Source organism: Daphnia carinata, chromosome 2 (assembly GCF_022539665.2).
Source record: "Daphnia carinata strain CSIRO-1 chromosome 2, CSIRO_AGI_Dcar_HiC_V3, whole genome shotgun sequence".
Taxonomy (NCBI): Eukaryota; Metazoa; Arthropoda; class Branchiopoda; order Diplostraca; family Daphniidae; genus Daphnia; species Daphnia carinata.
The window spans coordinates 4,953,858-4,977,453 of NC_081332.1; the positions used below are offsets into that span (position 1 = coordinate 4,953,858).

Consider the following 23,596-nt stretch of genomic DNA (forward strand, 5'->3'; position numbering starts at 1 on the left):
GGACAAAATTTTAAGCCCGACAAAATAAGCCCGGCCTTCTGTTTTTTTTTTTTTTTGTTTAATTCAAAAACTATAAGGCCAATTAAAAAATAAGCTTTATATTCGTGATTAGTATTTCATTCTACATCAAAATCATGTATTTTAAGCCAAATTTGAAATTTGGCCAAAAATGAAAAAGTAGGAAGGCTATAGCCTTCTCACTTTTCCAATTTTCGTCAAATTCTAGATTTGGTTAAAACTACATTATTTTGATTGGAAATTGATCGCTTATCACGAAAATGGGGTATATTTTTATATTGGGCTTATAGTTCATGAATTAACTGTAAAAAACAAAAAATTAAGAAGTGTCTAATAGATTTTGTCGGTTGTCGTAAAAGGTATGGGAATTATATACAGATTACAAGGAACCTTCAATCGGGATTACGGATTAGTTGAAATGTATAAGATATATTTCCATTTTGACATGATAACCAACCAATGTGACATATTTAGAAATCACACACATCATGATTAATTGCGAAGTTGTTTACAGCGGTATGATATAACGGAGCAAGTAATCGTAAGTTCATTCTGTATGTTTTGAAACAACAAAGATCCTTGCCAAATGTTAAATAATCAAGTTATGTACAGCCAGTGGAGGGTAGTTGGTAAAAATAGTGATATCGAAGAATGTGAAATCAACCAGTTTTCTCCGAAATATCAGAGTATATTTAGTGAAAAACCAAACGTTTTTTTTTTTATTAACTTTTTTCGTGTTGCTGTTATAGAAATCCAGAGAGAATAGAAATAACATTTTGCAGAGATTTTATCCTGTATACATGAATGATGATCCAACTAGTAAGCGAAAAACTATATACATTCCAATACGATGTCAATGGCCCTGATCATCGAATGCGTAGCAGCGAGAAAACGAAGTTCCTTTCTAGCCGTAATAGTAGTGACTGTTATTCCCGTTGCGGATGAAACTACGAGGGTGCGTATCGCCTTCTTCGACAGTGGAACGTCGTATTGTGCCCACACCACCGTGCTGCCCGGAGTAGCCGTATTGCGTAGAATAAACACCTTCGGCACTGGGGACGGGTCCTGTAGTCATTGTTCCGTTCAAGCTGGTGAGTTCGGAAAGGAGTGGCGGAGGAGGCGGCAGAGATAAGCTGGTCAAGTCAATGTCATTATCCACGTCACTAACGTCATCAGCAAAGGCCGGTATGGGATCGGAAGAGTGAAGCGATTTTGCCTCTCGTCGTCCTCGTCGTTTTTGCCACCACATCCGGGCTATCAGTAAGGTCAACACCACAAGAATTCCGGCTGCAATGCTTAGCGTCAGATAGAGGATGAATTTTTCTTGATTCTCTGTAACATTCAACGAAGAGCGCTACATTAGTTTTCAACGGAAGAACGTTCGTTCAGCGCGCATCGTAACGCGGTAAATGAGATTTTCAACAACTATGACGTGTAGTGAATGTGCTGAAAACGTGTTAGAGGACCTTTCAAAAGACTCGGCCTAAGAGAGGCAGTGCATTGGATAATCGTGAAACAGTTGCAAAGACGTTGGGGTAACATTTTTCCCCACGCATTCTCTTCCTGCCTCTGTATCTCTCTCTCTCTCTCTCGTTCTCTCTCTCTCTCTCTGTCTAGTTTCTTTCTTCATGATCAATCAACTCACCTGAGAGCTCCGTGTTTGCCATTATTTACAATACCTTTCATAAACGATACAGATGTGATCCAATCTGTGATGAAACCAAAGACGTTCTGCTGCGACGAGTTGGCTTGGATGTCCAGTCCGTTACCGCGTGCCGCGTTGCTGTCCCGATCGGAAGGCTGCGGCCATTCCTGTCGACGGCGGGAGTCCCTGTGGCCACCGCCGCCGTCACTTCCAATATCGCCTAGCATGTCATCAACATCTACGACGACGCCGGCATCGCCTAGGTTGATTTGTTACACATATGTACACATCACAATAGTTGATTTGAGAACCCCCGTCACATCCCTTCTACTTGATTCAATTCGGACTCGAAGACAGAGAGAGAGAGAGAGAGAGAGAGAGAGAGAGAGAGAGAGAAAGAGAGAGAGAGAGAAAGACAGATAAAGAGAAAGAAACAGATGAAAGTAAAAAAAAAAAGAGGAGAAAGTGAAGATGCATTCTGCAGTTGGAATGCAAAACTATTGACACAATAAAGCAGCAAAAACATGCTAGGTGCAGCTTTGCCGGTATTTGAATTGGTCCGCTCGTGTCGGAATTCGTGATACACGCAATCAAGTTGCCATAGAGAACCTGCGAGTTTGTGCACGATAACGCCAACAAACATGCTTGGCTTAAAACACATCCAGTCAAGAGACGGACGTGACTGCTTGAAAAGAAAGAAGGTTCGACTAGAGGGCAAACATTAAGTGCATGACAAGTCGTTCCGAAAACAAAAGCCATGCGCCGTGCAAAATAGAGCGGCTCGATCGATTTTTTTAGTATAGAGAAATTACCGATAAATCCGCCACGCTTGGCTTGCTGGTCGCCGAAAGGTCGGTCCGTCGTTCTGTAGTTATTCGCTTGGTCGTAATTGCTAGCGTCATCTTGCGCTGCGACGTGTCGAGGAGGAATGGACGTGGCAGACGAAACCGGTTCGGCGTAGTCTTCCGATTCGAATGAGTTCTCGCTCATCAGGTCCTCATTGTCGAACGACGTTTGATGATCCGGCACTTCATCATCTTCCAGCTCTCCTTGGTAATGATCTTTCAAGATCTTCCGTGAAACTGAAACGATCGTCATTTTTGCATTGAAGACAAAGTATTCCAACTGCCATTATGTTTAGAGGGTCCGTAAAATGAATTACCACAAGTGTAGACGACTCGGAGGTAAAGGTGAGATTGGGGACTGCAAGGGTTTCCGAAAGTAGAGGACGATGCGTTCAGGGTACACCGGCGTTTGCCGTGACACATTTGCATGACCGTCTCCGTTGAAAAGCTGGCTTCACAAGCTGAAAGAAAAAAAAGAAATACGTTAGAGATGGCTGAAAACGTGGCTTGTGTTTTATGTCTAAAGTTGCACTTTGATCAAACTTGGCTCGTAAAGTCGTCCTCATTTGGCAGTACGTGTATAGGTGAATACGAAGTCAATCGAAGGTGATTTGAATGTTGTACTTCTAGCGAAAGAAAAATCCACGTATCGATTTTTGAAGTTTACTTTGTAAGTTGAAGGCATTATTGAAACTTTCGGAAAATGGCTGTAAAGGAGAACTTATTGCCACAACTTTTAAGAATGGCATAGGCCTACGCTTATTATCGGGCTTTCTGTTGTTCACGTTTGACAGTTTGATTCCTTCATCAACGATACATTGCAGCAGGCATTTGATTGAGTACTAGGATTTGCGTGTCTTTGAATGATTGCACAAACTTTTCTTTTTTTTCCCTTTAAACCTGAAAACAACAAGAACGTCATAGTCACGAAACGTTAGCGTTCTACCGTCACATCACCCAATTGTTTCCACCCGCGCAATCCTTAACTTTGGAGCTGTTTTTAACATTTTCAATTCCGTACAAAAATCGATCAACGTGCCCCATCAAACTTACATAAAATCAGCTAATGGTTAACCTCCTGCTGACCTATTCCCTCCTACACGTAAATCCATTAATGATCTCTAACGAGTCACGTGAGGGTTCTTATCCCATCGTACAGTTCAGCTTGACAGGGACCGTTTGCACGCCACCCATGTCACTGTCGATTCGGCACACATACAGGTATCCTTATTAGCGGATTAACTGCCAACCCTAATCAGTGAATAACGCAGGTGAAGCTTACGGTGCTAAAAGACTAAGCAATAAGCCGATTAAGTACCATAATGAAACGTTAAAAATGCACGCGGTGTGGTGTTTGGGCGTATACGCAGGTGGGTTCTGTTCGCCGTCTCTTATAATATAAATGTAAAATTTGTTCTCTCCGTTCGCAATGGGCAATGGCTTCAATAAAAACTAAACGACAGATGGCAGTTGAGCACAGTTTCGTGAAAGAAGAGGGGACACTTACTCTCATCGTCGACTCCGGGCGGCTGGAGGCACTGGGCGCTCTGGAATTGAACACGCCCAAAAGTGGCCGAATAGATGGCAATGCGAGCGTTTCGTTTGCATTTCAGCTGGATCGTTTCGTTCTCGCAAATGATTTTACTCCGGAATTCCAGCGGACGGCACTTGTAAGCCACTTCGACAAACTTTGGCGGTTGGCCAGGACACGATGGAGAAGCTGGAACAACAACAGCCGTGTCTTTGCTATTGCTCGGCGATGTAGTAAATTTGCAGTGTCTCTTCTTCATGCAGGCTTCGACTACGGTTTGAAGTAACGCGTGCTAAAATCATGCGGATTAAATCATTAAACAATGTCGGACTTGGAATTTGAAAATCGATCAAGTTCATACCTGCATCTGAGGAGTCAGTGTGCACGTGTCGTTGTTTGCATTTTGCTGCAATTGATTCCCGTCAACGGCTGTCAAAGCGGGCGGATCGGGCGGATGCTGTTGTTGCGAACAGAGTGCCACGCCCGGCGCTGGCCTTCCGTATTGTGCCAGCTGGATGGAAACGGCCGTGCCCAGGGGACAGCGAAGCGTCAAAGTCTCACCGTCACATGCGGCTCGCTGAATAGTTCGCAACGTTCCCGACAGGAGAGCTGGAAAATGAAAAATCAATGACAGTTGGCTCATTAGACAGTTTGTTATTCAAACGCACATGAAAAACTGCTTGGGAAAAATATTCGACGCGCTAATTACTAAAAAAAAAGTCATACAGCAAATAGCAGGGCGAAAACATCCCTCGTCGCATCGCTAGCGCGTAATTCCACAAAGCTCATCTCCTTGATTATTATTTCAGGTTATCCATTTCATCAGCGGGAGCGGATGGGAGGAAATTCCTCTTGGGAAACGCGAGACTCATAAAAAAAAAACTGAGATTTCCGTGCATGACCAAGAATGTAATAATAATAGCTAAAAGAAAACCTACGCGTTGCACTACTGGTTCTACCACACAATATATCTACAGCGATATCGAACCAGAGTTAGGACCCTAATCACGTCTGATCAAAACACGGCATCGCCTCTGAAAAAAAAAAAAATGAAATGAACCGGTTCGTTTCTAATGGAATCAAATGACCTCCAGAAGACAACTGGTATCCCCTTTCACTCTAAGTAAGCGCACAAGAAAAAGAAGAAGAAGAAGAAGAAGAAAAAAAGAACGTCATCGCTGTGACACTCAAAGTTCTAGCTAAGCATCATGCGAGAACAGTCGCGGATTTAATAACCACAACGGAGGGATAAGTTCCCAGAGAGATTATTTCCGGGTGGAAGGGGTGGCCGAGGTATCAGACGCGGAAAGGCGCCCAATCATACGGAGCAATTGAACCTTTTTATTTTCTAGGGATTTTTTTTTCTTTTTTGTGGTGATCTCTTATTTTTTCCATACTAAAAACAGGAAAACGAATGGGATTTATTTTCGTTTTTAAGTTGAGGGAGAAATCCGGACCGACAGACGGTGCGGAATATTGAACTGCATTTAGGTACACGGGATGGGCTGCACACTGTGCGATGTGTTATAAATAGTTTTTTATTTTTCCCTTTTTCAAAGCGAAAGAGTACGTAAAGCAAAGATATCTACAACAGGGGGTAGTAAAGTTCTAACGTGCGCAGACGACGTGGAGAGTGCAGGATCAAAAACAGAAAAGAAAATTCTTTTTTTTGGCTTCACAACTTCATCATCTTTTTGATGGAAGCTGTTGCTAGTCTCCTTACTACGGCCTGTCATTTGTGTACAAAGAGAAAACAGAGGCACACATGCCGAGATAAAAAAAAAAAAAAAAAAGCCTTTTTTTCTTCTCCTGGCTCCGTTAATGGCGGCGCCGAGAGACGACACTTCAATCAACTGAATTTTTGCCGGGTCGTAGAAAGAAGAAACTAAAGTTCACCTCCCGCACGGAAATTCTGACAGCAAAGGAAAGAACAAAATCCTCTATTTATATTATTATTATTTTTTTTTTTTTGCTTTTATTTCGCCATGTTTTGCGGGGTGTACACACGAGACCATCGCAAAAGGATTTGATACGGTGCTGTCTGGTGTACAACGATGCATACAAGGCGGCCTGCTCCAGTCACAATTATCCACACATAGACATTACTATCAGCCCCCGTGTTTCTCTTTTTCCTTTTTTTTTTTTTTTTTTTTTAAATATACGGCCATGTGGCCTGGAAAGCGCATCCGTTACGTGTCAGCGTTTGGACTAAAGAATTTTTCTCATTTTAGCCGCAACGCACGTTACGCAATTGCATACCGCGCGTGAGTGTGGGGTGTATACGTGCGCGCACGGCTAAAAAAGACTCGTTCGCAATCTTGTTTTTTTTTCTTTTTGTTTTTTAATAAGCCAAAAAAAAAAAAAAGGAAAAAAGCAGTTGCTTAATGCAAAAATGTTTATTGCGAAAAAAAAAAATGCGCGTCCGGTTTCGATCGACACGCAGGCGCCAGCGTAATGCTTTTATGTCGCAATAAATAAATGTTCGCATATAGCAGACAAAACAAATGGCAGTTCCGCAGTTGGATCGGTAATCAATTCCGATGTTGGATCGACCAACTTTTCGTCAGTCAAAAGACCCAAATAAACAAGAAATGCAGACACACACACACACACACACACTCAAATACAAATGACGAAACAAGTCCTATTCCGTATTCTAGCTCAATCAGTGTGTGTGTTTGATAGGTGACAGGGAGGAGGGGGTTTCATGCCGGGGAAAGGTTTGTCTGCCCTGGCACGGTCGTTTGACTTTGGCTTTCATTAATCAAACAAAAAGACCCCGAAAACAAAGAGAAAGGGAGAAGGAGAGAGAAAGAGAGGAATGTACATATAATAAAGTGTGATCGATTCCCATGAACATGTGTAGGGAAAAAGAAAAAAAAAAAAGGGGGGGGGGAGGGAGAACAGAGACGTGTTTGCACCGTCTCTTGTGTGTGGCAAAGGAGTGATGATATATAAAAGCCTTGAGCGCAACTAAACAACGATTTCTTTTTCTAAAGGGAAATAGGACCACGCCCATGGTTGCGACACTCCAGCCACACGCTTTTGATGACAGCAGCAAAAGCCGGGAATATAAAAATAAAAAGGAGGCCAATATCACTCCCTTTCAGACTTGACGCATACTCCGTTCCTCAATCGTGATATAAAACGAAAATTTGAATACAATTTTTCACATCTTTCTTTCGCTTTTTCATATGGCCTTTTTTTCTTTGTCCGTTTTCCTTCATCGTTGCGGTTGAACTCACTCGGTAAACCGAATCTCGTGTGTCAGGTCTCTTCATCTTTTTTTTCTTTTTCTCACGGTTCACAGACCTTATACAATATTAATAGTCCCACTAATAACCGCTTCCACATATCCTGGAAGTCCTTATCTTTTTTTTTTTTTTTTTTTTAAAGAAAATGAGATCGGAAGACACACAAACAAAGTAGTAAGAGGCCACCAACAGTTCGCTTTTGTTTTGCTTTTTTCAGTCAACGAATCGGAACCGCTTTTTTTTTTTCGGGCGTTCCACACGGTTAAGATCGACAAGCGGCTCGTCATATTTATGCATAAAACTACCATATGTAGAATACGTTATGGAACTATTTCATGGTTTTTATATGTCCATTCACTCTTACTGTGTTTTTTAACCACCGGTAGTTCCTTTCAATTTTTACCGTCTACGGGCTCCCATTTTCTCGTTGGTTTGCATCTAATCGATGCCGTAGAGTAATAACTTATGCACGGTACATAGTGTATTTCCCTTAGTGGCTTCACGGAGAGTGTACGCTAGACGGGAAAACACGAAAAAGGTGGTGTTATGAAGCGGAGCGGACGACGACTCTCTTTGCCCGTCTCCATTATTTATTACCAAGAAGGGGGGAGGGGGGGGGGGTTAGAGAGAGAAGGATGAATGCTCGACAGGACACCCCTATAGGCCTAGGCTATAACAGTGTCATTTCACCCCCGCCCTCCTCAAAAAGAAAATAACTTGAGCAATGTCACTGTCGTGCTGTTTGTTTTAAAAATGTTGTTGTTGGGACAGTCAGAGGATGAAACACAAAAAAAACAAAACAACAACAACAACACAAACAAACAAATCGAAATAGATCTGTTGGTTTTCGTTTTTGTTTCCTTGCCGTTTTTCTTTTTGTGACCGCGCAAGTCCTCGCCGGAGCTGTTCACAGCGGCCGCTTTATTATACACGAAAAGCAGCGCTTTAACTAAAACATGTAAAATATAAACAAAAAAAGAAAAAAAGAAGAATGTCGCGACCCCGAAAGTCCTTGATGGACGAGAACGTTAGGAAACAAGAAAGAAGGGAGAGCTCTCAATCTCATTACGCAATCAGAGGCCATTAATATCGTGAAGTTCTTGTCTTTTTTTTTTTTTTTTTTTTTTGCCCTTCTCAGTGTGACAGAGTACGTTTTAGAGAGAGAGAGAGAAAGAGAGATAAGCAAATAGAAATAAAAAACAAAAACATCTCCCTCTTTAGAGAGTGATTTCCTATGCCGCCCGATACGGACAAGGTATAGACACCGCCACAGTGATACAGGTCAACATCCGTCGAATTGGAAATCACTTTGAATCATTTTCCATCTTTATTTTATTTTTTTTATTTTTTTGTACGTCTCCGAAAAAAAGAATTTGACATAGAAAATGGAAAACAACAATAGAAAATAGTCTCTCTTATAGATTGCTTGGCATATACAAATCATTATCGACGCTGACATGACGGATATATCCCACCTGCCATCGGTATGCCCAGCTAAAAAAAAAAAAAAAAAAAAAAAGGAATATTCGATGTGTAGAAGGACGGGCTAAAATATTACAGGGCTTTTTATACGAGTCAGAGAGTTTAGTTTAAAAAAGCATCAACGTTTTGACTGGAAATCCGTGTAACTCGAGTCGGACACGAGACATGGACATCCCTCACATTCATATCTCCCATCTTTTTCCTATTATTCGTTTATTTTTTTTTTCTTTTGGATGTTGCATCCCCCCCCCCCCCTCGCGCGAGGAAAATGTCATGGCCCCATACACTCTATTACCTGACACTCCACCCTCACACAACAAGAGTCAGTTGATGAAAATACATTGGGATAGTTGAGAACGCCAAGCGGGCTCTTCAACAGTTCATTCATTTAAACATAGAAATATTTTGGCCGGCCAAAAATTGAATGATTCACACACATGAACCGGAATAAAAGAAAAAAAAACGATGTCTCTCTTTCCTTTTTTAAAAACAGAGTTCTGAAAAAAAAAAAAAAAATAACGAAACATTTTGGGAATGTCGGTAAGTTTTTGGCTAGCTGTCAAGAACGTTGGGCCAAAATAAAAAAAAAAAACTTTCATACGGCGCCAGAAAGGAATGACAGAGAGAGAGAGAGAGAAAAGAGGCTTGCTGCCCGATATAGACTCAACTGGCTGGTTAAGAAAGCCACCAATAACCCCCACCCCTCCCTTTTCCGAAAAGAAAAAATAAAATAAATAACTCGTAGGCGTGCTTTATGTTCACCTACATCCTTATGCTGCGTGCACACAAGTTTTTTTTGACGGACAAAAACGAATGTTTCATCCTCCTCTGTTCGCCCTGTCCTTTTCTTTCTTCGCCACTCTGACTCACTAGAAACAACAGCGTCAACACACACAGAGAAAAGCAATTTTTTTTTTTTTTTTTTTTTAAAGACGTGAGGTGATGATAGTTTTCCTACCGAGAGGGTCTTCGCGAAAGATGAACTGACTCCGGACGGGCCGCAAGTTGCCATCCATCAACAACGAGAGCCACAAGAGCAAAGTGATCCGGCCGAACCAGGTACAACGGTCCGCATCGACACTCTTAAGGCCTACAGCCATATTTTGCATACGACTTGTGATGCACAACTAGGAAAAAAAAACAAAACAAACTATCACTTGCTGCTTTGCGCGTGTGTGTGTAAACCAAGGGCCTGCGATTCTGTTTTAAAAGCTTGGGCCGAGGCGCGTCAGCCAAGGCATCCGCGACGCGACACGGACGGGCGCCAACTGTCGCACACCCAGTTATGACGAGCTCTTAAACTCTCCTACCTTCCACTCATGGTGTGCGCATGTTAAAAGGCGGCCAGAAGCTACAGTTCTACCCCCGCGTCTTGCTTCATGCGTCGAAATGATTTGTATCCATTTTATTTTTTTTTTTTTTTTTGCGCAAAAACGAGACGGGCGGGATGGCATAAGCTATATAGGAACCACACACACACGCACGCCATTTTCACCGTCTGTCTGCCATTCGCGATGGCCTTTCGAGCGTGTCAAATGCTGACAGAGGGCACTGATGCAGCAACGAAACCATCATCAGTTAGGCATGCACCACTCTCGGTTGAGGGCGATACGGCCCACTCTGTTGCATGCACGGGTTGATGCCGATCAATCAATAACCATATACAGTTAGCAGTCTCTCTTTCTCTTTGTATAATTCGCCGAGAGAACGTTTCACCAACTGACTGCCCGTCATAGGTTTTGTGCTTCTGTTCTCTTCGAGCCCTCTTCCCCATTTCTTTTTCATCATCATCATCCACGCCCGGTTAAATCAATTAAAGGTTGTCATGACGAAAGGCTCTTAACAGACACCAGAGACGCCCTGTGATCAGACTGCGTTCAAAACAGCGAAACAAGAAAAAAAAGGGGGGATGGAAATCAGGGCTCTTTCTCATCTCTTTTCATGATCAGCATAATCAAAAAGAAATATGAATATTTGAATATTTCCTAGAGAGAAGAGAGAGAGAGAGAGACAAATTGCTATAGGAACCAGGCTGCATATTTTTTTTTTTTGTGAGTAATATACGGAATTGATGAAAGAATTTGTGCGTGCGCGCCTATATCATTTCTCAACGTTGCCTTATGTCATCCAACACGCACGCGCTGCCCTCCACACCCGTAACACACGTAACACCAGGCGGACAATGAACGATGGGGTGTTTGTTAAGACTCGTACAAGCGCACATAGGCCCTCTACGTACGGCTAGAAACAAGAGCTGTACGTCCATGGGGTTAGAAGCTACACCCAACACACACACACACACACATACACACACCGTCGGGATATGTCAAAAGGGAAAAGAAAAAACAAAACCAAACAAAAAAAAAAAATTCTTTTCTTGCTTCTACCAGACTTGATGGATTCCTTCTGGTCCTCTCAGCTCTTCGTTGGTGCCGGACCGTTCTAAATTTCCCTTGTTTTCTTAGCGTTTTTTTTTTATGTGTGTGTGTGTGTGTGTGTTCTATTCTGCTTCCATGTCGCGCTCGATATGAAAGGGATGTTTAAGCAACGTCAGAGAGCTTAAGAAAAAAAGAAAAAAATAGGGTGGTAAAGGGAATCGTTCGAATACCTTTACGACAAGACATTGCGGACGACGAAAACGGATGGCTCCCTATTCCGGCAAGATAGGCTTCATGTTTGGCCGACACAAGTATATATATATATCAGACACGGTGAAACAGTTACGCTATGGGATATTTAGACGGGCACAGAGAGTTCACGCAAGTCTTTGACGGATGATGGCGCCACCGGCTTCTTGCCGGAATCTTGTACCGAGATTTTGTTTGTTTTGTAGGGGGGGGGGGGGGGGAGGAGGGAGTTTAATCCGGACGCGAAAACATTCCAGAGTATCAGTATTTATTCAGGAGAGAAAAAAACAAAAAACACATACAAACACGCTGTGTGTGTGTGTGTGTGTCTGAGGCACATGATTTTTTTTCATTCATTAAGTATTCATCGTTCTCTCTACTGGATATCAACGGAGAAAACACTAGTGTACGGAACAAGCAAAACCTTTAGAAAAAAAAAAAAAAAAAAAGGGAAATTCCGGAGTCAAAAGGGTCACCGAGAAAGTTCAAAGTTGGTGTACACGTACGCAGCGTGTAAATACGGAAATATATAAAGTTTCATAACATCATCACGCAAGACCCATGCTGTCCGTTCTTTCCTGTTTTGATTTTTAAATGCCATTCGATTACATTAAAAAAAAAAAAAAAAAAAAAGAGAAAACATGGAAGAAGGAGTTTCTCCTTACTTTTTTTTTTTTTTTTTTTCAAACAATATCGTTAAACCGCTAACACAAAAAGAAATTTAAACACGGAAAAAAAAAATTGACATTTGATAGTAAAGTTTTTGGGTTGGGCATCAGGCCGGGACGATCGATGTTTGCGGTGGTCTGACAACTACATTCAATAGGCAGTGCCGGCGATGTTACGAATGGCTGGAACGATAGCCGTTTGTGGCCAAATAACCTCATAACTCCCCCAACGACCAAAAACCGAAACGCTAATTACACACGTGGATTGTACGAGCAAAGGGAATAAAGGGACACGTTAGGCGCGTGCCGCGTTCGGCCCGCCTTACCTCCACCGAATTCAACGCATTTGAGAAAAGAAAAAAAAAAAAGGGACAAACAACAAACGGTTACATCCGTTTGTTGATCGACCAGCCGACCCAATTCTATTTGGAAGTCCTGGCGGGTAGTCATCCGCAAACGATAACTGACAGTAGCCATGCCGAAATTAGACGGTGCGATCGGGTTTCAACTGGAATTGAATATCAAAGTAAAGTACTCGGCTTATATACTGCCTGTTAAGAAGAACAGCTCGTTAAAATAAAGCCGGGCAAAATAACAACAACAGAAAAGAGGAAATCGATCATTCAATCAGCAACAACAATCACAAAGATATCCACCTCGCATTTGAAAATAAAAGAATTTCACTTACAATAACACGTTTTCAGCCCAATTTTCTTGTTTTCATTTCTACGATATGAATTAGAATTCTGAAAAGCCTACGAGAAAAAGGCCGAAATTAATGCCATTGCGCTCGTATGTACACCTCCTACGTGCGGAGATTCAATTCCGGACGCAACTGAGACAATGCTCTGATATCTTTTGTACAGCGAACGAGCGAGCGAACAACATTCATTTTCCACGAACTACCAACAATGAAAAGTAGGGGACGCCTTAACTAAAGACGAAAAACGGATCATTTCTTATCATTAACAATTTTTCGGGGCTGTATGTGTACGGTAGTCTGGACAATGGCTGTTGAGAGTTGATGACATCGTACACAGTACTTCCGGATCCTTGTGTATGTTCTCTTTTCGTACACACACAGCACTGTCCCATTTTTTTTTCTTTTCACCCTACTGACTGCGTCTCTCCTCCCTCTTCAAACTTCGACTTGCGTGTATAGTCTTTCAGCCTCTTGAAGCAGAGTCTACACACAAGACTTGCTGGGTTTTGTTTGCCGAGTCGACGAGCGCAGTCTCTACGTCAGAAGACTATAGGGTTTCCCAAGGACGCAATTCAAAAAGACAAAAAAAGATGATCCGAAAAAAAATGTGTTTCAAATCCAAACGGCATCGGCTTTAAACTTGAATAAAAATCATAATATTAACGATGCAAAAGATCCTTGCGGTATCGGCCTATAGTTCTTCATCGTATCATGCATAAGAAATATTGAAGCAATGTATGTGTACATACAAGATGGGCTGTTGAATTTATGCATTTTTCCCTTATAGAGTATCGAATCGATTTACTTTGTTACTGTTGTCCTTCCATTTTTTTTTTTTTTTGTTATTCCCATCCGCCAATCGTGTCAGATTTCACGATTGATATATACAACGGGCGGACCCACTTGTCTTTCTGCCCTTATTCTCAATTCAAAGTGCATCCACAGCGGCTCTGACATTCTGTCTATACAAAAACAACAGCAAAGGTCGAAAAGCAGATTGATAGTTTTCGGCACGCCGATCGATCCCGTTCCGTATTCATTCGACGTTTTGTCAACCGTTTCTTCTTTTTCCTTAAAAAAAACAAACAAAAGACACGCAAGCCGAGCGTACGCCATTTTTTTTTTCACGATTGATAATAAAGAGATACAAAAAATTCGGAATCAATCGAGCGAAAATTGAAAGAAAATGTAAATAAATCAATCAAATATTTTTCAATTGATTGATCATGTTCGCTTGGGGTACGTCCATCGCTAGGCAACAAATCGGAAAGTTGTTCAGACAGGTCGAGCCTCTTTGGAATAAGAAGAAGCGAGCAAAAGAGAACAAGACAAATCGTCAGTCATTCGTTAACCGTCATGGGAGCTGAAAGAAATAAATGCAGTTGAAAGAGACGTCTATAAATTCGTTGTTCAAAATCATTTCCAAAAAAAAACAAAAAAAAAAACAAAATAGAATTTAAATGAAATGCCAAACAAGGAGACATTCCAACTTGTTTTTCCCTCGTTTTTTTTTTAACAAGAAAATGTTTTCCCTTCGCACGTAATGGGATTGCGTTGCACGGCCAGTGGTAGCCTCGGTTGTTTTGGTGGTAGTTGTGTGGGCCGTCGTCACTGATATGCCCCGATGGCCAGAAGCTTAACAAACTAAAATATTCCCCTTGATTCCCGTTGTAATAGGATCGGCCGAGCAGCCCAAAAAACTAAAATAAAATAAAAGAATAAGAAATCAGAGAGAGAGAGAGAGAAAGAAAAAAGGGTCTCGAGAGAAAGAATAACAGATGAAAGCGATTACATCTATGAATGCCTTGTTGTTGTTTGGTTTTCTCACACACACACACACACCTGGCGATGAAGGCGCCCATTAGTTTCCTACTGGCGTCGCCCCGCGCCTTTTCAAATTGATTGGCATCGACTAAGAAATTCAACAACAACAACAACACACAAAAAAAATAAATAAATAAATAAGACCAAATAAATTTACTTCTTTCCCTATTTTTTTCTTCCACCCCCCAGAAAAAAAAAAAGGGACAACAAGTTTCAAAAGAATAGACAGTGAAAGAGAACAAGGCGGGACAAGTTGAATCCATCACCGGAGAGAAGCTCCGTTGCGTATGCAGTGCCCAAGACGTATAAGAAAACCAGCAGCCCGAATGACGGCAGCTCGTTCATTTTCTTAAAGCTACCAGAAGAAGCTGAAAAAAAAATAAAAAATAAAAAATAAGGACAGCCTGAGAATCTTTTTCTCTAAGCTTCGGTAACTCCAATGTTTGCTATAGTTAATGTCTTAGGAAAGAAAAAGGAGTGAAAAGAGAATTAAAAAAAAAAAAATAAAAAAATAAAGGCCAGGATTTAAAAAAAAAAAAAAAAAAAGAATTCCATTCGTTATTTTCAACTCGGCGTGAAAATGCATTTACGTGATTGTTGGCTTGTTAAATTCTGTATGGACGCGCACGTGCCTAAGAGGGCTATAGATCGGCAAGTACTATCCGCAGATGAGGAGAAAACAAAAGAGGGGGAGAGTAAATAGAGTGTAGGAAATGTGCGCGTGTGTGTGTGTATGGGTTTCCAAGTATAGGTTATTTAACTAACTGGCTCGACTCGCAGCTTCCCAAAGGCTTTTGACTCATTTAACAGCGTTTTAGCGGATTTCGCCCCGGCATTGTTAGGAATCCTTCCGTTAAGTGCTGGGGTTAAAAACAAAACAAAAAAAAGGGGGATTTTATTTTAAATGTTGATCCTTTTCCCTCTTACGTGGAGCTATTGATTGTTCTAAATCTCACGTTCATGCTCCATTCTTCGATACACCCCCCGACGTTGAAGTGAATGTATAGGCCGAGTGTAGGAAAAAAACCGGAGTTAAAAAGAGAAGAAGCCCAAGCGTGTCGAACAGGTGTACGGTGGAAAGGACGGTCATCCATCAGCCGATACATTCACAGCTGCTGTTGTCGACCCCATCCTTTCTACTTTTTTGTTTTTCTCTGACTGCCTTTATGGACACTACCTAATATGCATGTCTGTGTGTGTGCAGTCCATTTTCTTTTTTTTTTCTTGTTTCTCTCTCCCATTCTTCGTTAATGATTTGATAAAACCAGAGCCAAGAAAAGACGTCACGCTTTCATCGAGTCGAGAGTTACTAACAAAATATTTCCGACGCGAAAATATGACAATCGACACACTGAAAAACAAATAGCACGTCACGTACTTGCAGCACGCAGTTCCAAAAACAATAAGACTACACACAGCGCTCTCGTTAAAAATAGCAAGAAATGCACCGCTCTCGCCAAACATGAAAAAAAACAAAAAAACTAAGTTATTTCGTTTTTAAACAAAAGCAGCACGGACAAGCAGCTGGGCGATGTGCATACTGCGTTTCATTAACGGTACAAAAAAAAAAAGGGGTTGTCACAAAATAGCTAATGACGTTTCCCCTCTGAAAAATTAAAAACCTCTCCCCCCCCCTCGCTGCCTTTCGCTAAACAACGAGAAACCGAAACAAATATGAACAACATTTGCAGAACAGAGTGTGGGACTTTGAAACAAGAAAACAAACCCAAAATCATCGTGGTTTCAATTAGCAGATCGACTCGAAAATATCAGCCCGTTGACATCCGAGATTCCAATGTCTGCGATCAAAGGACGAGAACATCCTTGTTCAAAAAGACATTGACGATTCATTAAATTCGATGAATGAAAAACATTTGACCCTCCCCGATTTTTCTAACGGTTTTAAACATCGATGCGATTAGACGACAGCGATTAAAATTGAATTGAAAAACGATCCGCGAGCCGTTTGAGTTTTTAATGGAATTAGCTGAAGTTCAAATTTCCCAGTCTGATTGGCTTACAGAATTTCGACTTCGGAAATTTCAATCAACGACATCATGTAAACTTGTAAAAAGGAGGGCATCCAGGCCACCGTCTCCTATATATTCAAAACACACACACATTGTATTTATAGATACGACGTGAAAATTGTTCAAACGGATCGGCGGCATCGGAGAAGGGGGGGGGGAAGAAAGGGGGCGGCACATCGTCCGTCTCTCACTAAATATTTACGTGCAACCCCAAAAACCAGATACAAACGTAAAGAAAAAGCTCTCTACACCATCACCGCGTGTATATACGTGTGTATCTTTTTGAACTCCTTCTCTCTCCTTTTAAACTTCTAGTCTCAAATCGATGAGCGTATCCGTACACACAAAAAGACGCTGGGTGTGTATAACACACACACACACACACCTTCTTTTTCAAAAAACCTTTTTGTGTAGCGCGTGAGCCTTGTCCTTTCGCACTTTTCTTGTCTATACAAAATGTGTTTATTATACTTTTGATGTGTATAATCTAAACATCGGAGCCAGTTGCATTGTCGGTTGGTGTATACAAGCGAGAGTAGCTATTTCTTCCCTCCCCTTTCTTTCTTGCGCTTAACTGTATACAACATGTGTATATACGAAGTAGTTATAATAACCCGACAGAGGAGGGGGGTGTGTGCAAGAGTAACCTTCTCTCCCCCCCCCCCTTCCCTGTTTCGTAAACATAGACAATCACGGAAGAGACAAGCCAACGAGAACACCTTTTCTTTTTTTTTTTTTTTTCGTTTTGTTTTAAAGTCTCACTCTGTCCTGATTTTGTTGTTGTTTTCTCAAGTTATTTATTTTAAAGTTGATAGCGCACACGGAATATAAACACCAATGCCTGCGATACAAAAATGCGTGTGGCTGCCTCTGCAATCCTTGGATGAAGAAAGATTGAGCCAACATTTTCTTTTGCAATTAAATTGGAATGGAAGAAAGATTTCTAATCTCTCACGAAAGAAACCCAAGGGTTTTCCCTCCTTCCGTTACCCCCCCCCCCCATACCCTCTCTTCTAATAATTGCGTAGATATAAAAAGACGTGTGTTATTCTTCCATCTTTTCCCTTATGTACGCGATTCCCAAAAATGAAACTTCAATCCCCTCGGATGTACAGAAGCTGTTGAATAGTGTGACGTGGGCGGTTGGCATTCTCAGGAACACGGTTCAATTTCACTCTACAACCTGCTGAAAAAATTACGAATTTGATTTTGAGTGTGAGTGAAAAAAAAAAAAAACCCAAAGACGCACAGTATAACTCCCTCCCCCCGTTTGTAGCTCCTCTCAGATCGTGTGCGTTTTTTTTTTTATAGACCTATAGAAATTAAAAAAATAAAATAAAGAGCAGACACGCTCATCAACTTTGTGTTTCTAATTAGGAGCGCGCAAAAGAAGTTCACATCTAGAGAAGACGGCAAAAAAAAAAAAAAGGTCTCGTTATAACAAACTTGACGAGCAATTTGGCTGTTGTTTTTAACTTTTAATTTCTTTTTTTTTCTTCAAAACGAATCCCCGTAAGCCCCAAACTTTTACGGAAATAAAAATCGATATGGCGGCTAGTACAAAAAAGGAAAAGATCCCATGTCTACGTTGATTTACAAGGGAAATTAACAAGGACGTCCAACACAAGTTCTTCTTAAAAACAACGACCTATTCTATTTTGGAAATCTGCATATCTAACTGTTACGGCATAGACGTTTGATTCTAAAAATGTTTGCAAAAAAAAAAAAGAAGACGACGGCCAGTGCTGGAGAAGTATGTTGGACCGACTTGTTTTTCCCGTTGTTAACGACAATTCTTTTAAGGTGAGAACATAAACAATAGACTTTAGGACGTAGGTTTAATTCGTATCACTTCAACTTGAGGTCCCCCCATCTGCGTGGCCTATTCTGTCGCTCGAGCGACGCTGACATCAGCCACCAACTCCAAACAACAGTGGGTCTAGCCCGCGCCGCCAGCTAAATGTCATACGCGCTATTCATAAAGCTCAGCTTAATTCGACGTCTTTATTAAAAAGGAATATAGTCACGCCAGTAATGAGATGCTGTTCATTGTGCGTCAGTCCTTCAAAGTTCTAAAAGGTCAACAACCGCAAAATTGAAAATCTGGCACACAACAGAGGCTCTTCAGTTGTCAGCGGTACTTGAAAATGAGTGAGAAAACAAGTAAAGGCCTTTCGTGAATGTAGCGGGAGAGAGAAGGGACAAAGTCCGATATTTGGAACGATGAAGAACAAAAGAAAGAGACGACAAACCAAATCAAACAAAACAGAGACACACATCACTCGTCCAACAATAGGACGCATGTCGTTTGATGTTGGAACACCTAGATGTGCTACCATTGCTGACTAATGTTACACTTGTCGGCGTTCTCTTGGAAGGGTGATTCTCCAAAAGGGCAAACACTCAAAATGACGGACGAGACCATCGACTATTGCATTTAAAACAACAACAAAAAAAGAAATTCGGTGTAACATGTATGAAAATCACATCGCACCCACATTGTGTTGAAATAAGAAACTAATCAATTGAGCTAAAATGAACAAGAAGGCGGTTAAGAAGTTTCAATCGAGCGTGTTGCAGCCGTCATCAAATGTTAGCTGCAACCTCGAACTTCCTAATTGGATCAGTAACACGGCGCTGCTCACACGCGATCGCACCAGAATTTCGGAAGCATCGACATTCTTTTTTCTTTCTTGCATTCAACACGCCTACAGACAGTCCAACTTTCAAAATTGCTATTCACAATCGAATTGATTTATCTTTTTCTAAAAACAAAAAAACAAAAAAAAATTCCTGTCTTCCTCGTCTTCTGATCTAGGAATCCTAACTAAGAGATATCTCTAAAAAAGAAAAAAAAAAAGAAAATTTTTACATTCACGAGCCAGAACCGGAAGCCTTTCAAAAATGTCTTTTTCTTTTTTTATACTCCTCTTTTTCCTTGATTCCTTTCCTTTTGGGTCTCTTTCTTCCTGTCGCGGTAGTGTAGTGTGGTGGACCTTCTTTAAACCGATAACACATCATCAAAGACGTGTCTCTCCTTTCCAACCCTGACGCAAAAGGATGTTGACTTAAAAGGACACGCGCGCTCTCTCCCTAGATCTCGATCCGACTCCGCTTCCGCCAGCAACTCCTTCCTCTTTTGTTGCATATATAAAGAAGAAGAAGAACTCGCCACACACACAATTGCTAGCCGTTTTTCGCTGTCGATTGTTTCCGGAGTAGTCCCTGCCATTTTTATCATGGCAATGAGATCGAGCGTGGAAATAGGGGGGGAAAGAAAAACGTCTTAAGTGGAACAACTAAAGAAAGTTAAAGAAAGAAAACGATGATGACTGCTGGATCGAGATCGAATGACGATTCAGAAAAAAATATTTTTCATTTTTTCTTTTGATTATTCAAGGGCCAGTCACGACCATTCGCTTCTCAGTGCAATTCGCTTGTTCCCTTTTCTATTTTTCTTTTGATAAAAAAATACGAAGGGGGAAAAAGAAAAAAAAAAAAAAAGAATAAGACGGGCAATCCAGCACGTTTGGAGAGCGAAAAATAAAACACGAGCGGTAGCTGCATCCCCAACTGTCACTTTACTTATCTTGATTGACACGAACCAATCTCTTTTCAATAGTCAACAATCACCCGGATTCAATCGGCTGCGTACCGCAAGATTCCACCTCCTTGGCCCCGCCTTTCCACAATTTCGATTACAAGCAGAAAATGGATAAGAAAAGAAGTAGAAAGGAATTGTAGAGAAATCGATATCGCTAGACTCTGCCAACAAAAAAAAAAGGGGGGGGGGCATTGTAGGGTTGATAGTTAATAGTAAGACGTTTTTTTTGTGTGTGTGTGTGTGTGTGTACAATGCGTAGACAAGCTCATTTCGATTCCAGCAGCGGACAGACTCGCGTAATACACTACACTTCCTTCTTTTCGCCATCCGGTTGGAGAGGCGGAAGAATCGATCAAACGACTGCGGGTGCCCCGACTTTTTGATCCCGGATGCATTTCGGCTTCAAAAGAGCGTCAGTAGCCATTTTAGCCCTACATCATTTTCATTTCTTGCCACCAAAATGAGTAGGTCAAAAATTAAATGCAATATCGCCATAAAAAAGGGAATCCCTGTTGATCGAGGATATCAATCTCGTTGCATCTAAAACGCGTAAATCTCAAGCAAAAAAAAAAAAATAAAAAATAAAGAAAACAAAGTCTACATGATTTATAGACTCGATTTTTAACACGCACAACAGCAACAACAACAACAACAAAAAAAAATGCAGTAGCCCAACAAGTTTTTAAGGATGGCACTACTAAATGGTGGAATGGGAAAGGGAAAAAAAAAAAGCTCGGGGGGTAGCCATGAATCACGTCCCGATAACGAAGCGAATGATTGCGTCCATACGGGCTAGCTTCGAAAAAACGGCGCCTCGTTCTATAATAAAGACGTCGCCGTATCGTTCAACTCTTTTTTTTTTTTTTTTTCTTATTCAGTCCCCTCCCGCATCTTCCATCCTCGAACGTGTTGGCCTAACAGAAAGATTGTTGCGACGTGTTTTGAACACGGCCTACGGTGCAAGTTTATCCCTGCCGTACGACCAACACGAAAGATAAAAAAAAAAAAACGAAAGGTTATTTTAAGTTTGCGCTGTACACGACTGGCTGCTGGAAACAAAAACATGGAACAAGAAAAAAGAGGCAAGAGACGACAACGGCCGGGTGAGAGAATAAAACTGATTTTCTTTTTCTTTTTTTTTTCTAGACCGTTCCCCATTTTCTTCTTATAGCGCACAGCCGTTTTCAAAAGAAAGAAGCACTTGACTCGGGAAAAAAAATGTCGTTAACGTTATTTTTTTTTTCCCTCTACGAGAGGGGAGAGAGAGAAAACAAAACAAAACAAAACAAATGAGGGAAAGAGAAAGAAAAAAAAAAAGGCACCACAAGGATTCCGGCTCTATCCATGTGGCGACAGCTGTCTCAACTTGATACTGGCGCATCTATTAGCCGCCTATAGCCCCCCCCGACTGACGAAATTGAATAATCATTATCGTTCTGCCATCCCGCGTATCTCTTTTTTTTTCTTGGCTTTTCAAATCCCAATGCAAATTGTTTTCAACCCCCTCCCCACTTCTCTTTTCTTTTTGTCACAGAAAAAAAAACCTTTCCGCATGATTTCAATCAAATTTTCTAAAAAGCTGCCTCTTTTTTTTTTTTCTTGTAACCACCCCCCCCCCCCCATAAAAAAAAAAAGAAGGAAAAACGTAAATGGAATTGACAAGTTTCGTCTTGGATTGACGTGCGGGATCAATACGAACGTCACAAAAGAGATGCCTCAGACAAAAAAAAAAAAGAGTAGACTCAACATTGTGTACAAGAAAGAGAATAGATTGAAGAGCTACATACACACAGCAAAAAGAAAAAAAAAATTGAAAGAAACAAAAAAAAAAAAAAAAAACAGGGCGTAAGATGCTGACGAGGCGCTGCGGCGAGGCAAAGCTTCGTTATCCATCGACAAAAGGCGTGAGCCGACGTCGGGCCTGGTCCGACGGAAGCCAATAATGTAACAAAAGAAACGCAAAGAAAGTTGTCTGTGGCGATATCGCAAGCGGCCAATCCGGCCGCACATGATTAGCGGTCGACCACACGAAAAAAAAAAAATAAAATAAAAGAGAAGGAGGAACTTACCCAAATTGTCGGCGTTCGACGACGATGCGGCCAACAGGAAGAGGAGCAACCACGGCGTGATGCATCCACCACTGGGATGGCCCATCCTGCCGGCTGGATTCACAGCCGACGAACGACCATGTTTCACGGTCCAATTCGCACACTGCAATTCGATCAACATTTTTGGGTTTGGTTAACTTTAATTTTGATTTTTTTTTTTTTTTTTTTTTTTTTTTTCACTTTCGCACTGTTTTTACTCAGTTCGAAAAACACACGAGATAATCGGTCAGAAATGGAACACAAATTGACGAGGCCACTGTTTGAAAAAAGAAAACAAAAGCAAAACAAAAAAACAAATCCGATCCCCACGTGTCACACGTATAATCGAATCACAGTCTGTCCAATTGACTCGGTCGATGAACGAGAAAATGAAATTATCAGCGGGCAACCCGACAGCTAAAAATGGGGGGATCCACTCGGCTCGACAGTCGGCGCCGTACTAAAACACACCATTGAAAAAAGGGGATATAAAGAAAGGAAAAAAAAAAAAAAAAACATCTCCGTTCCTTTTCCTTTTCTCTCTTATTCTCTCTCTCTCTCCCTTATTTTTTTCTTCCTCCTCCTCCCCCCCCCCCTGTTTCCCCCGGAAGGTGTATGCGTGCGTTCCAGCCCCCTTCTAGCAAATAGCCACACTAGTAGCATGCAAAGGATATGGTAAAGATACATACCGGCTCAAATCTGGCCAGGGGTTTTCCATACGGCCGTTTGCTTGTGCCCCGCCATCAACCCCAAAACGAAACCATAGTTTGAACTCGTGTTCCAAAACATTCAATCGAAGGATCACGCTGCACTGTGTACCTTTTGCCAAAACACGCGAGCCTTCGTATTCAGTTTTACGTGCGTTTTCAAGTTCAGCATGTTGATCCCGTTTTTTTTTTTTTTAAGAAGCTAAACATTTGCCTTCGGCTCAGCGTGAAGCGGCCATGGACTAAGAGGGAGCGGATGGCTAATCAGAATTGACACGAATGAGAGAGAAGTAGATCCTGTTAAGGAATAAAAAAAAAAAAGGGAGGATCCGCATTTGAAAAAAAAAAAAGGATAGAAACATCTGTTAAGCAAAGTCCGCTGTCATTCGTTACTCGCACACACACACAGGGACTGTTATAACAAGAACGTTCCAGTTTGGGAGTGTAAGCAAAAGACGGCTGGACACATACACAAACAGTTGTTCCGATCCCCACTTCCCTTTTTTGCTTTGTGCTGTGCAAACGAATTAGATTTTCCCTTTTCTTTTCTTTTTCTTAAAGCTAGGGATCG

General features: G+C 41.4%; 1 protein-coding gene across 3 annotated transcripts; it reads right to left on the minus strand.

The window, feature by feature from the left end:
• Positions 1 to 427: 427 nt before the first annotated feature.
• LOC130686808 (protein eva-1-like) lies at positions 428 to 22,475 on the minus strand. 3 transcript variants are annotated; one of them, XM_057509971.1, is made up of 7 exons: positions 22,301 to 22,475; positions 4,401 to 4,648; positions 4,016 to 4,331; positions 2,826 to 2,969; positions 2,476 to 2,745; positions 1,698 to 1,922; positions 428 to 1,350 (listed from the first exon to the last, which is right to left on the minus strand). In XM_057509971.1, the coding sequence occupies exons 1-7, from the start codon at positions 22,458 to 22,460 to the stop codon at positions 923 to 925; spliced, it is 1,791 nt and encodes a 596-aa protein (XP_057365954.1). In that variant the 5' UTR covers positions 22,461 to 22,475; the 3' UTR covers positions 428 to 922. The 3 variants fall into 3 exon arrangements, with proteins under 3 accessions (XP_057365954.1, XP_057365955.1, XP_059353605.1); XM_057509972.1 differs by lacking the exon at positions 22,301 to 22,475 and adding an exon at positions 9,734 to 9,890; XM_059497622.1 differs by lacking the exon at positions 1,698 to 1,922.
• Positions 22,476 to 23,596: the final 1,121 nt, after the last annotated feature.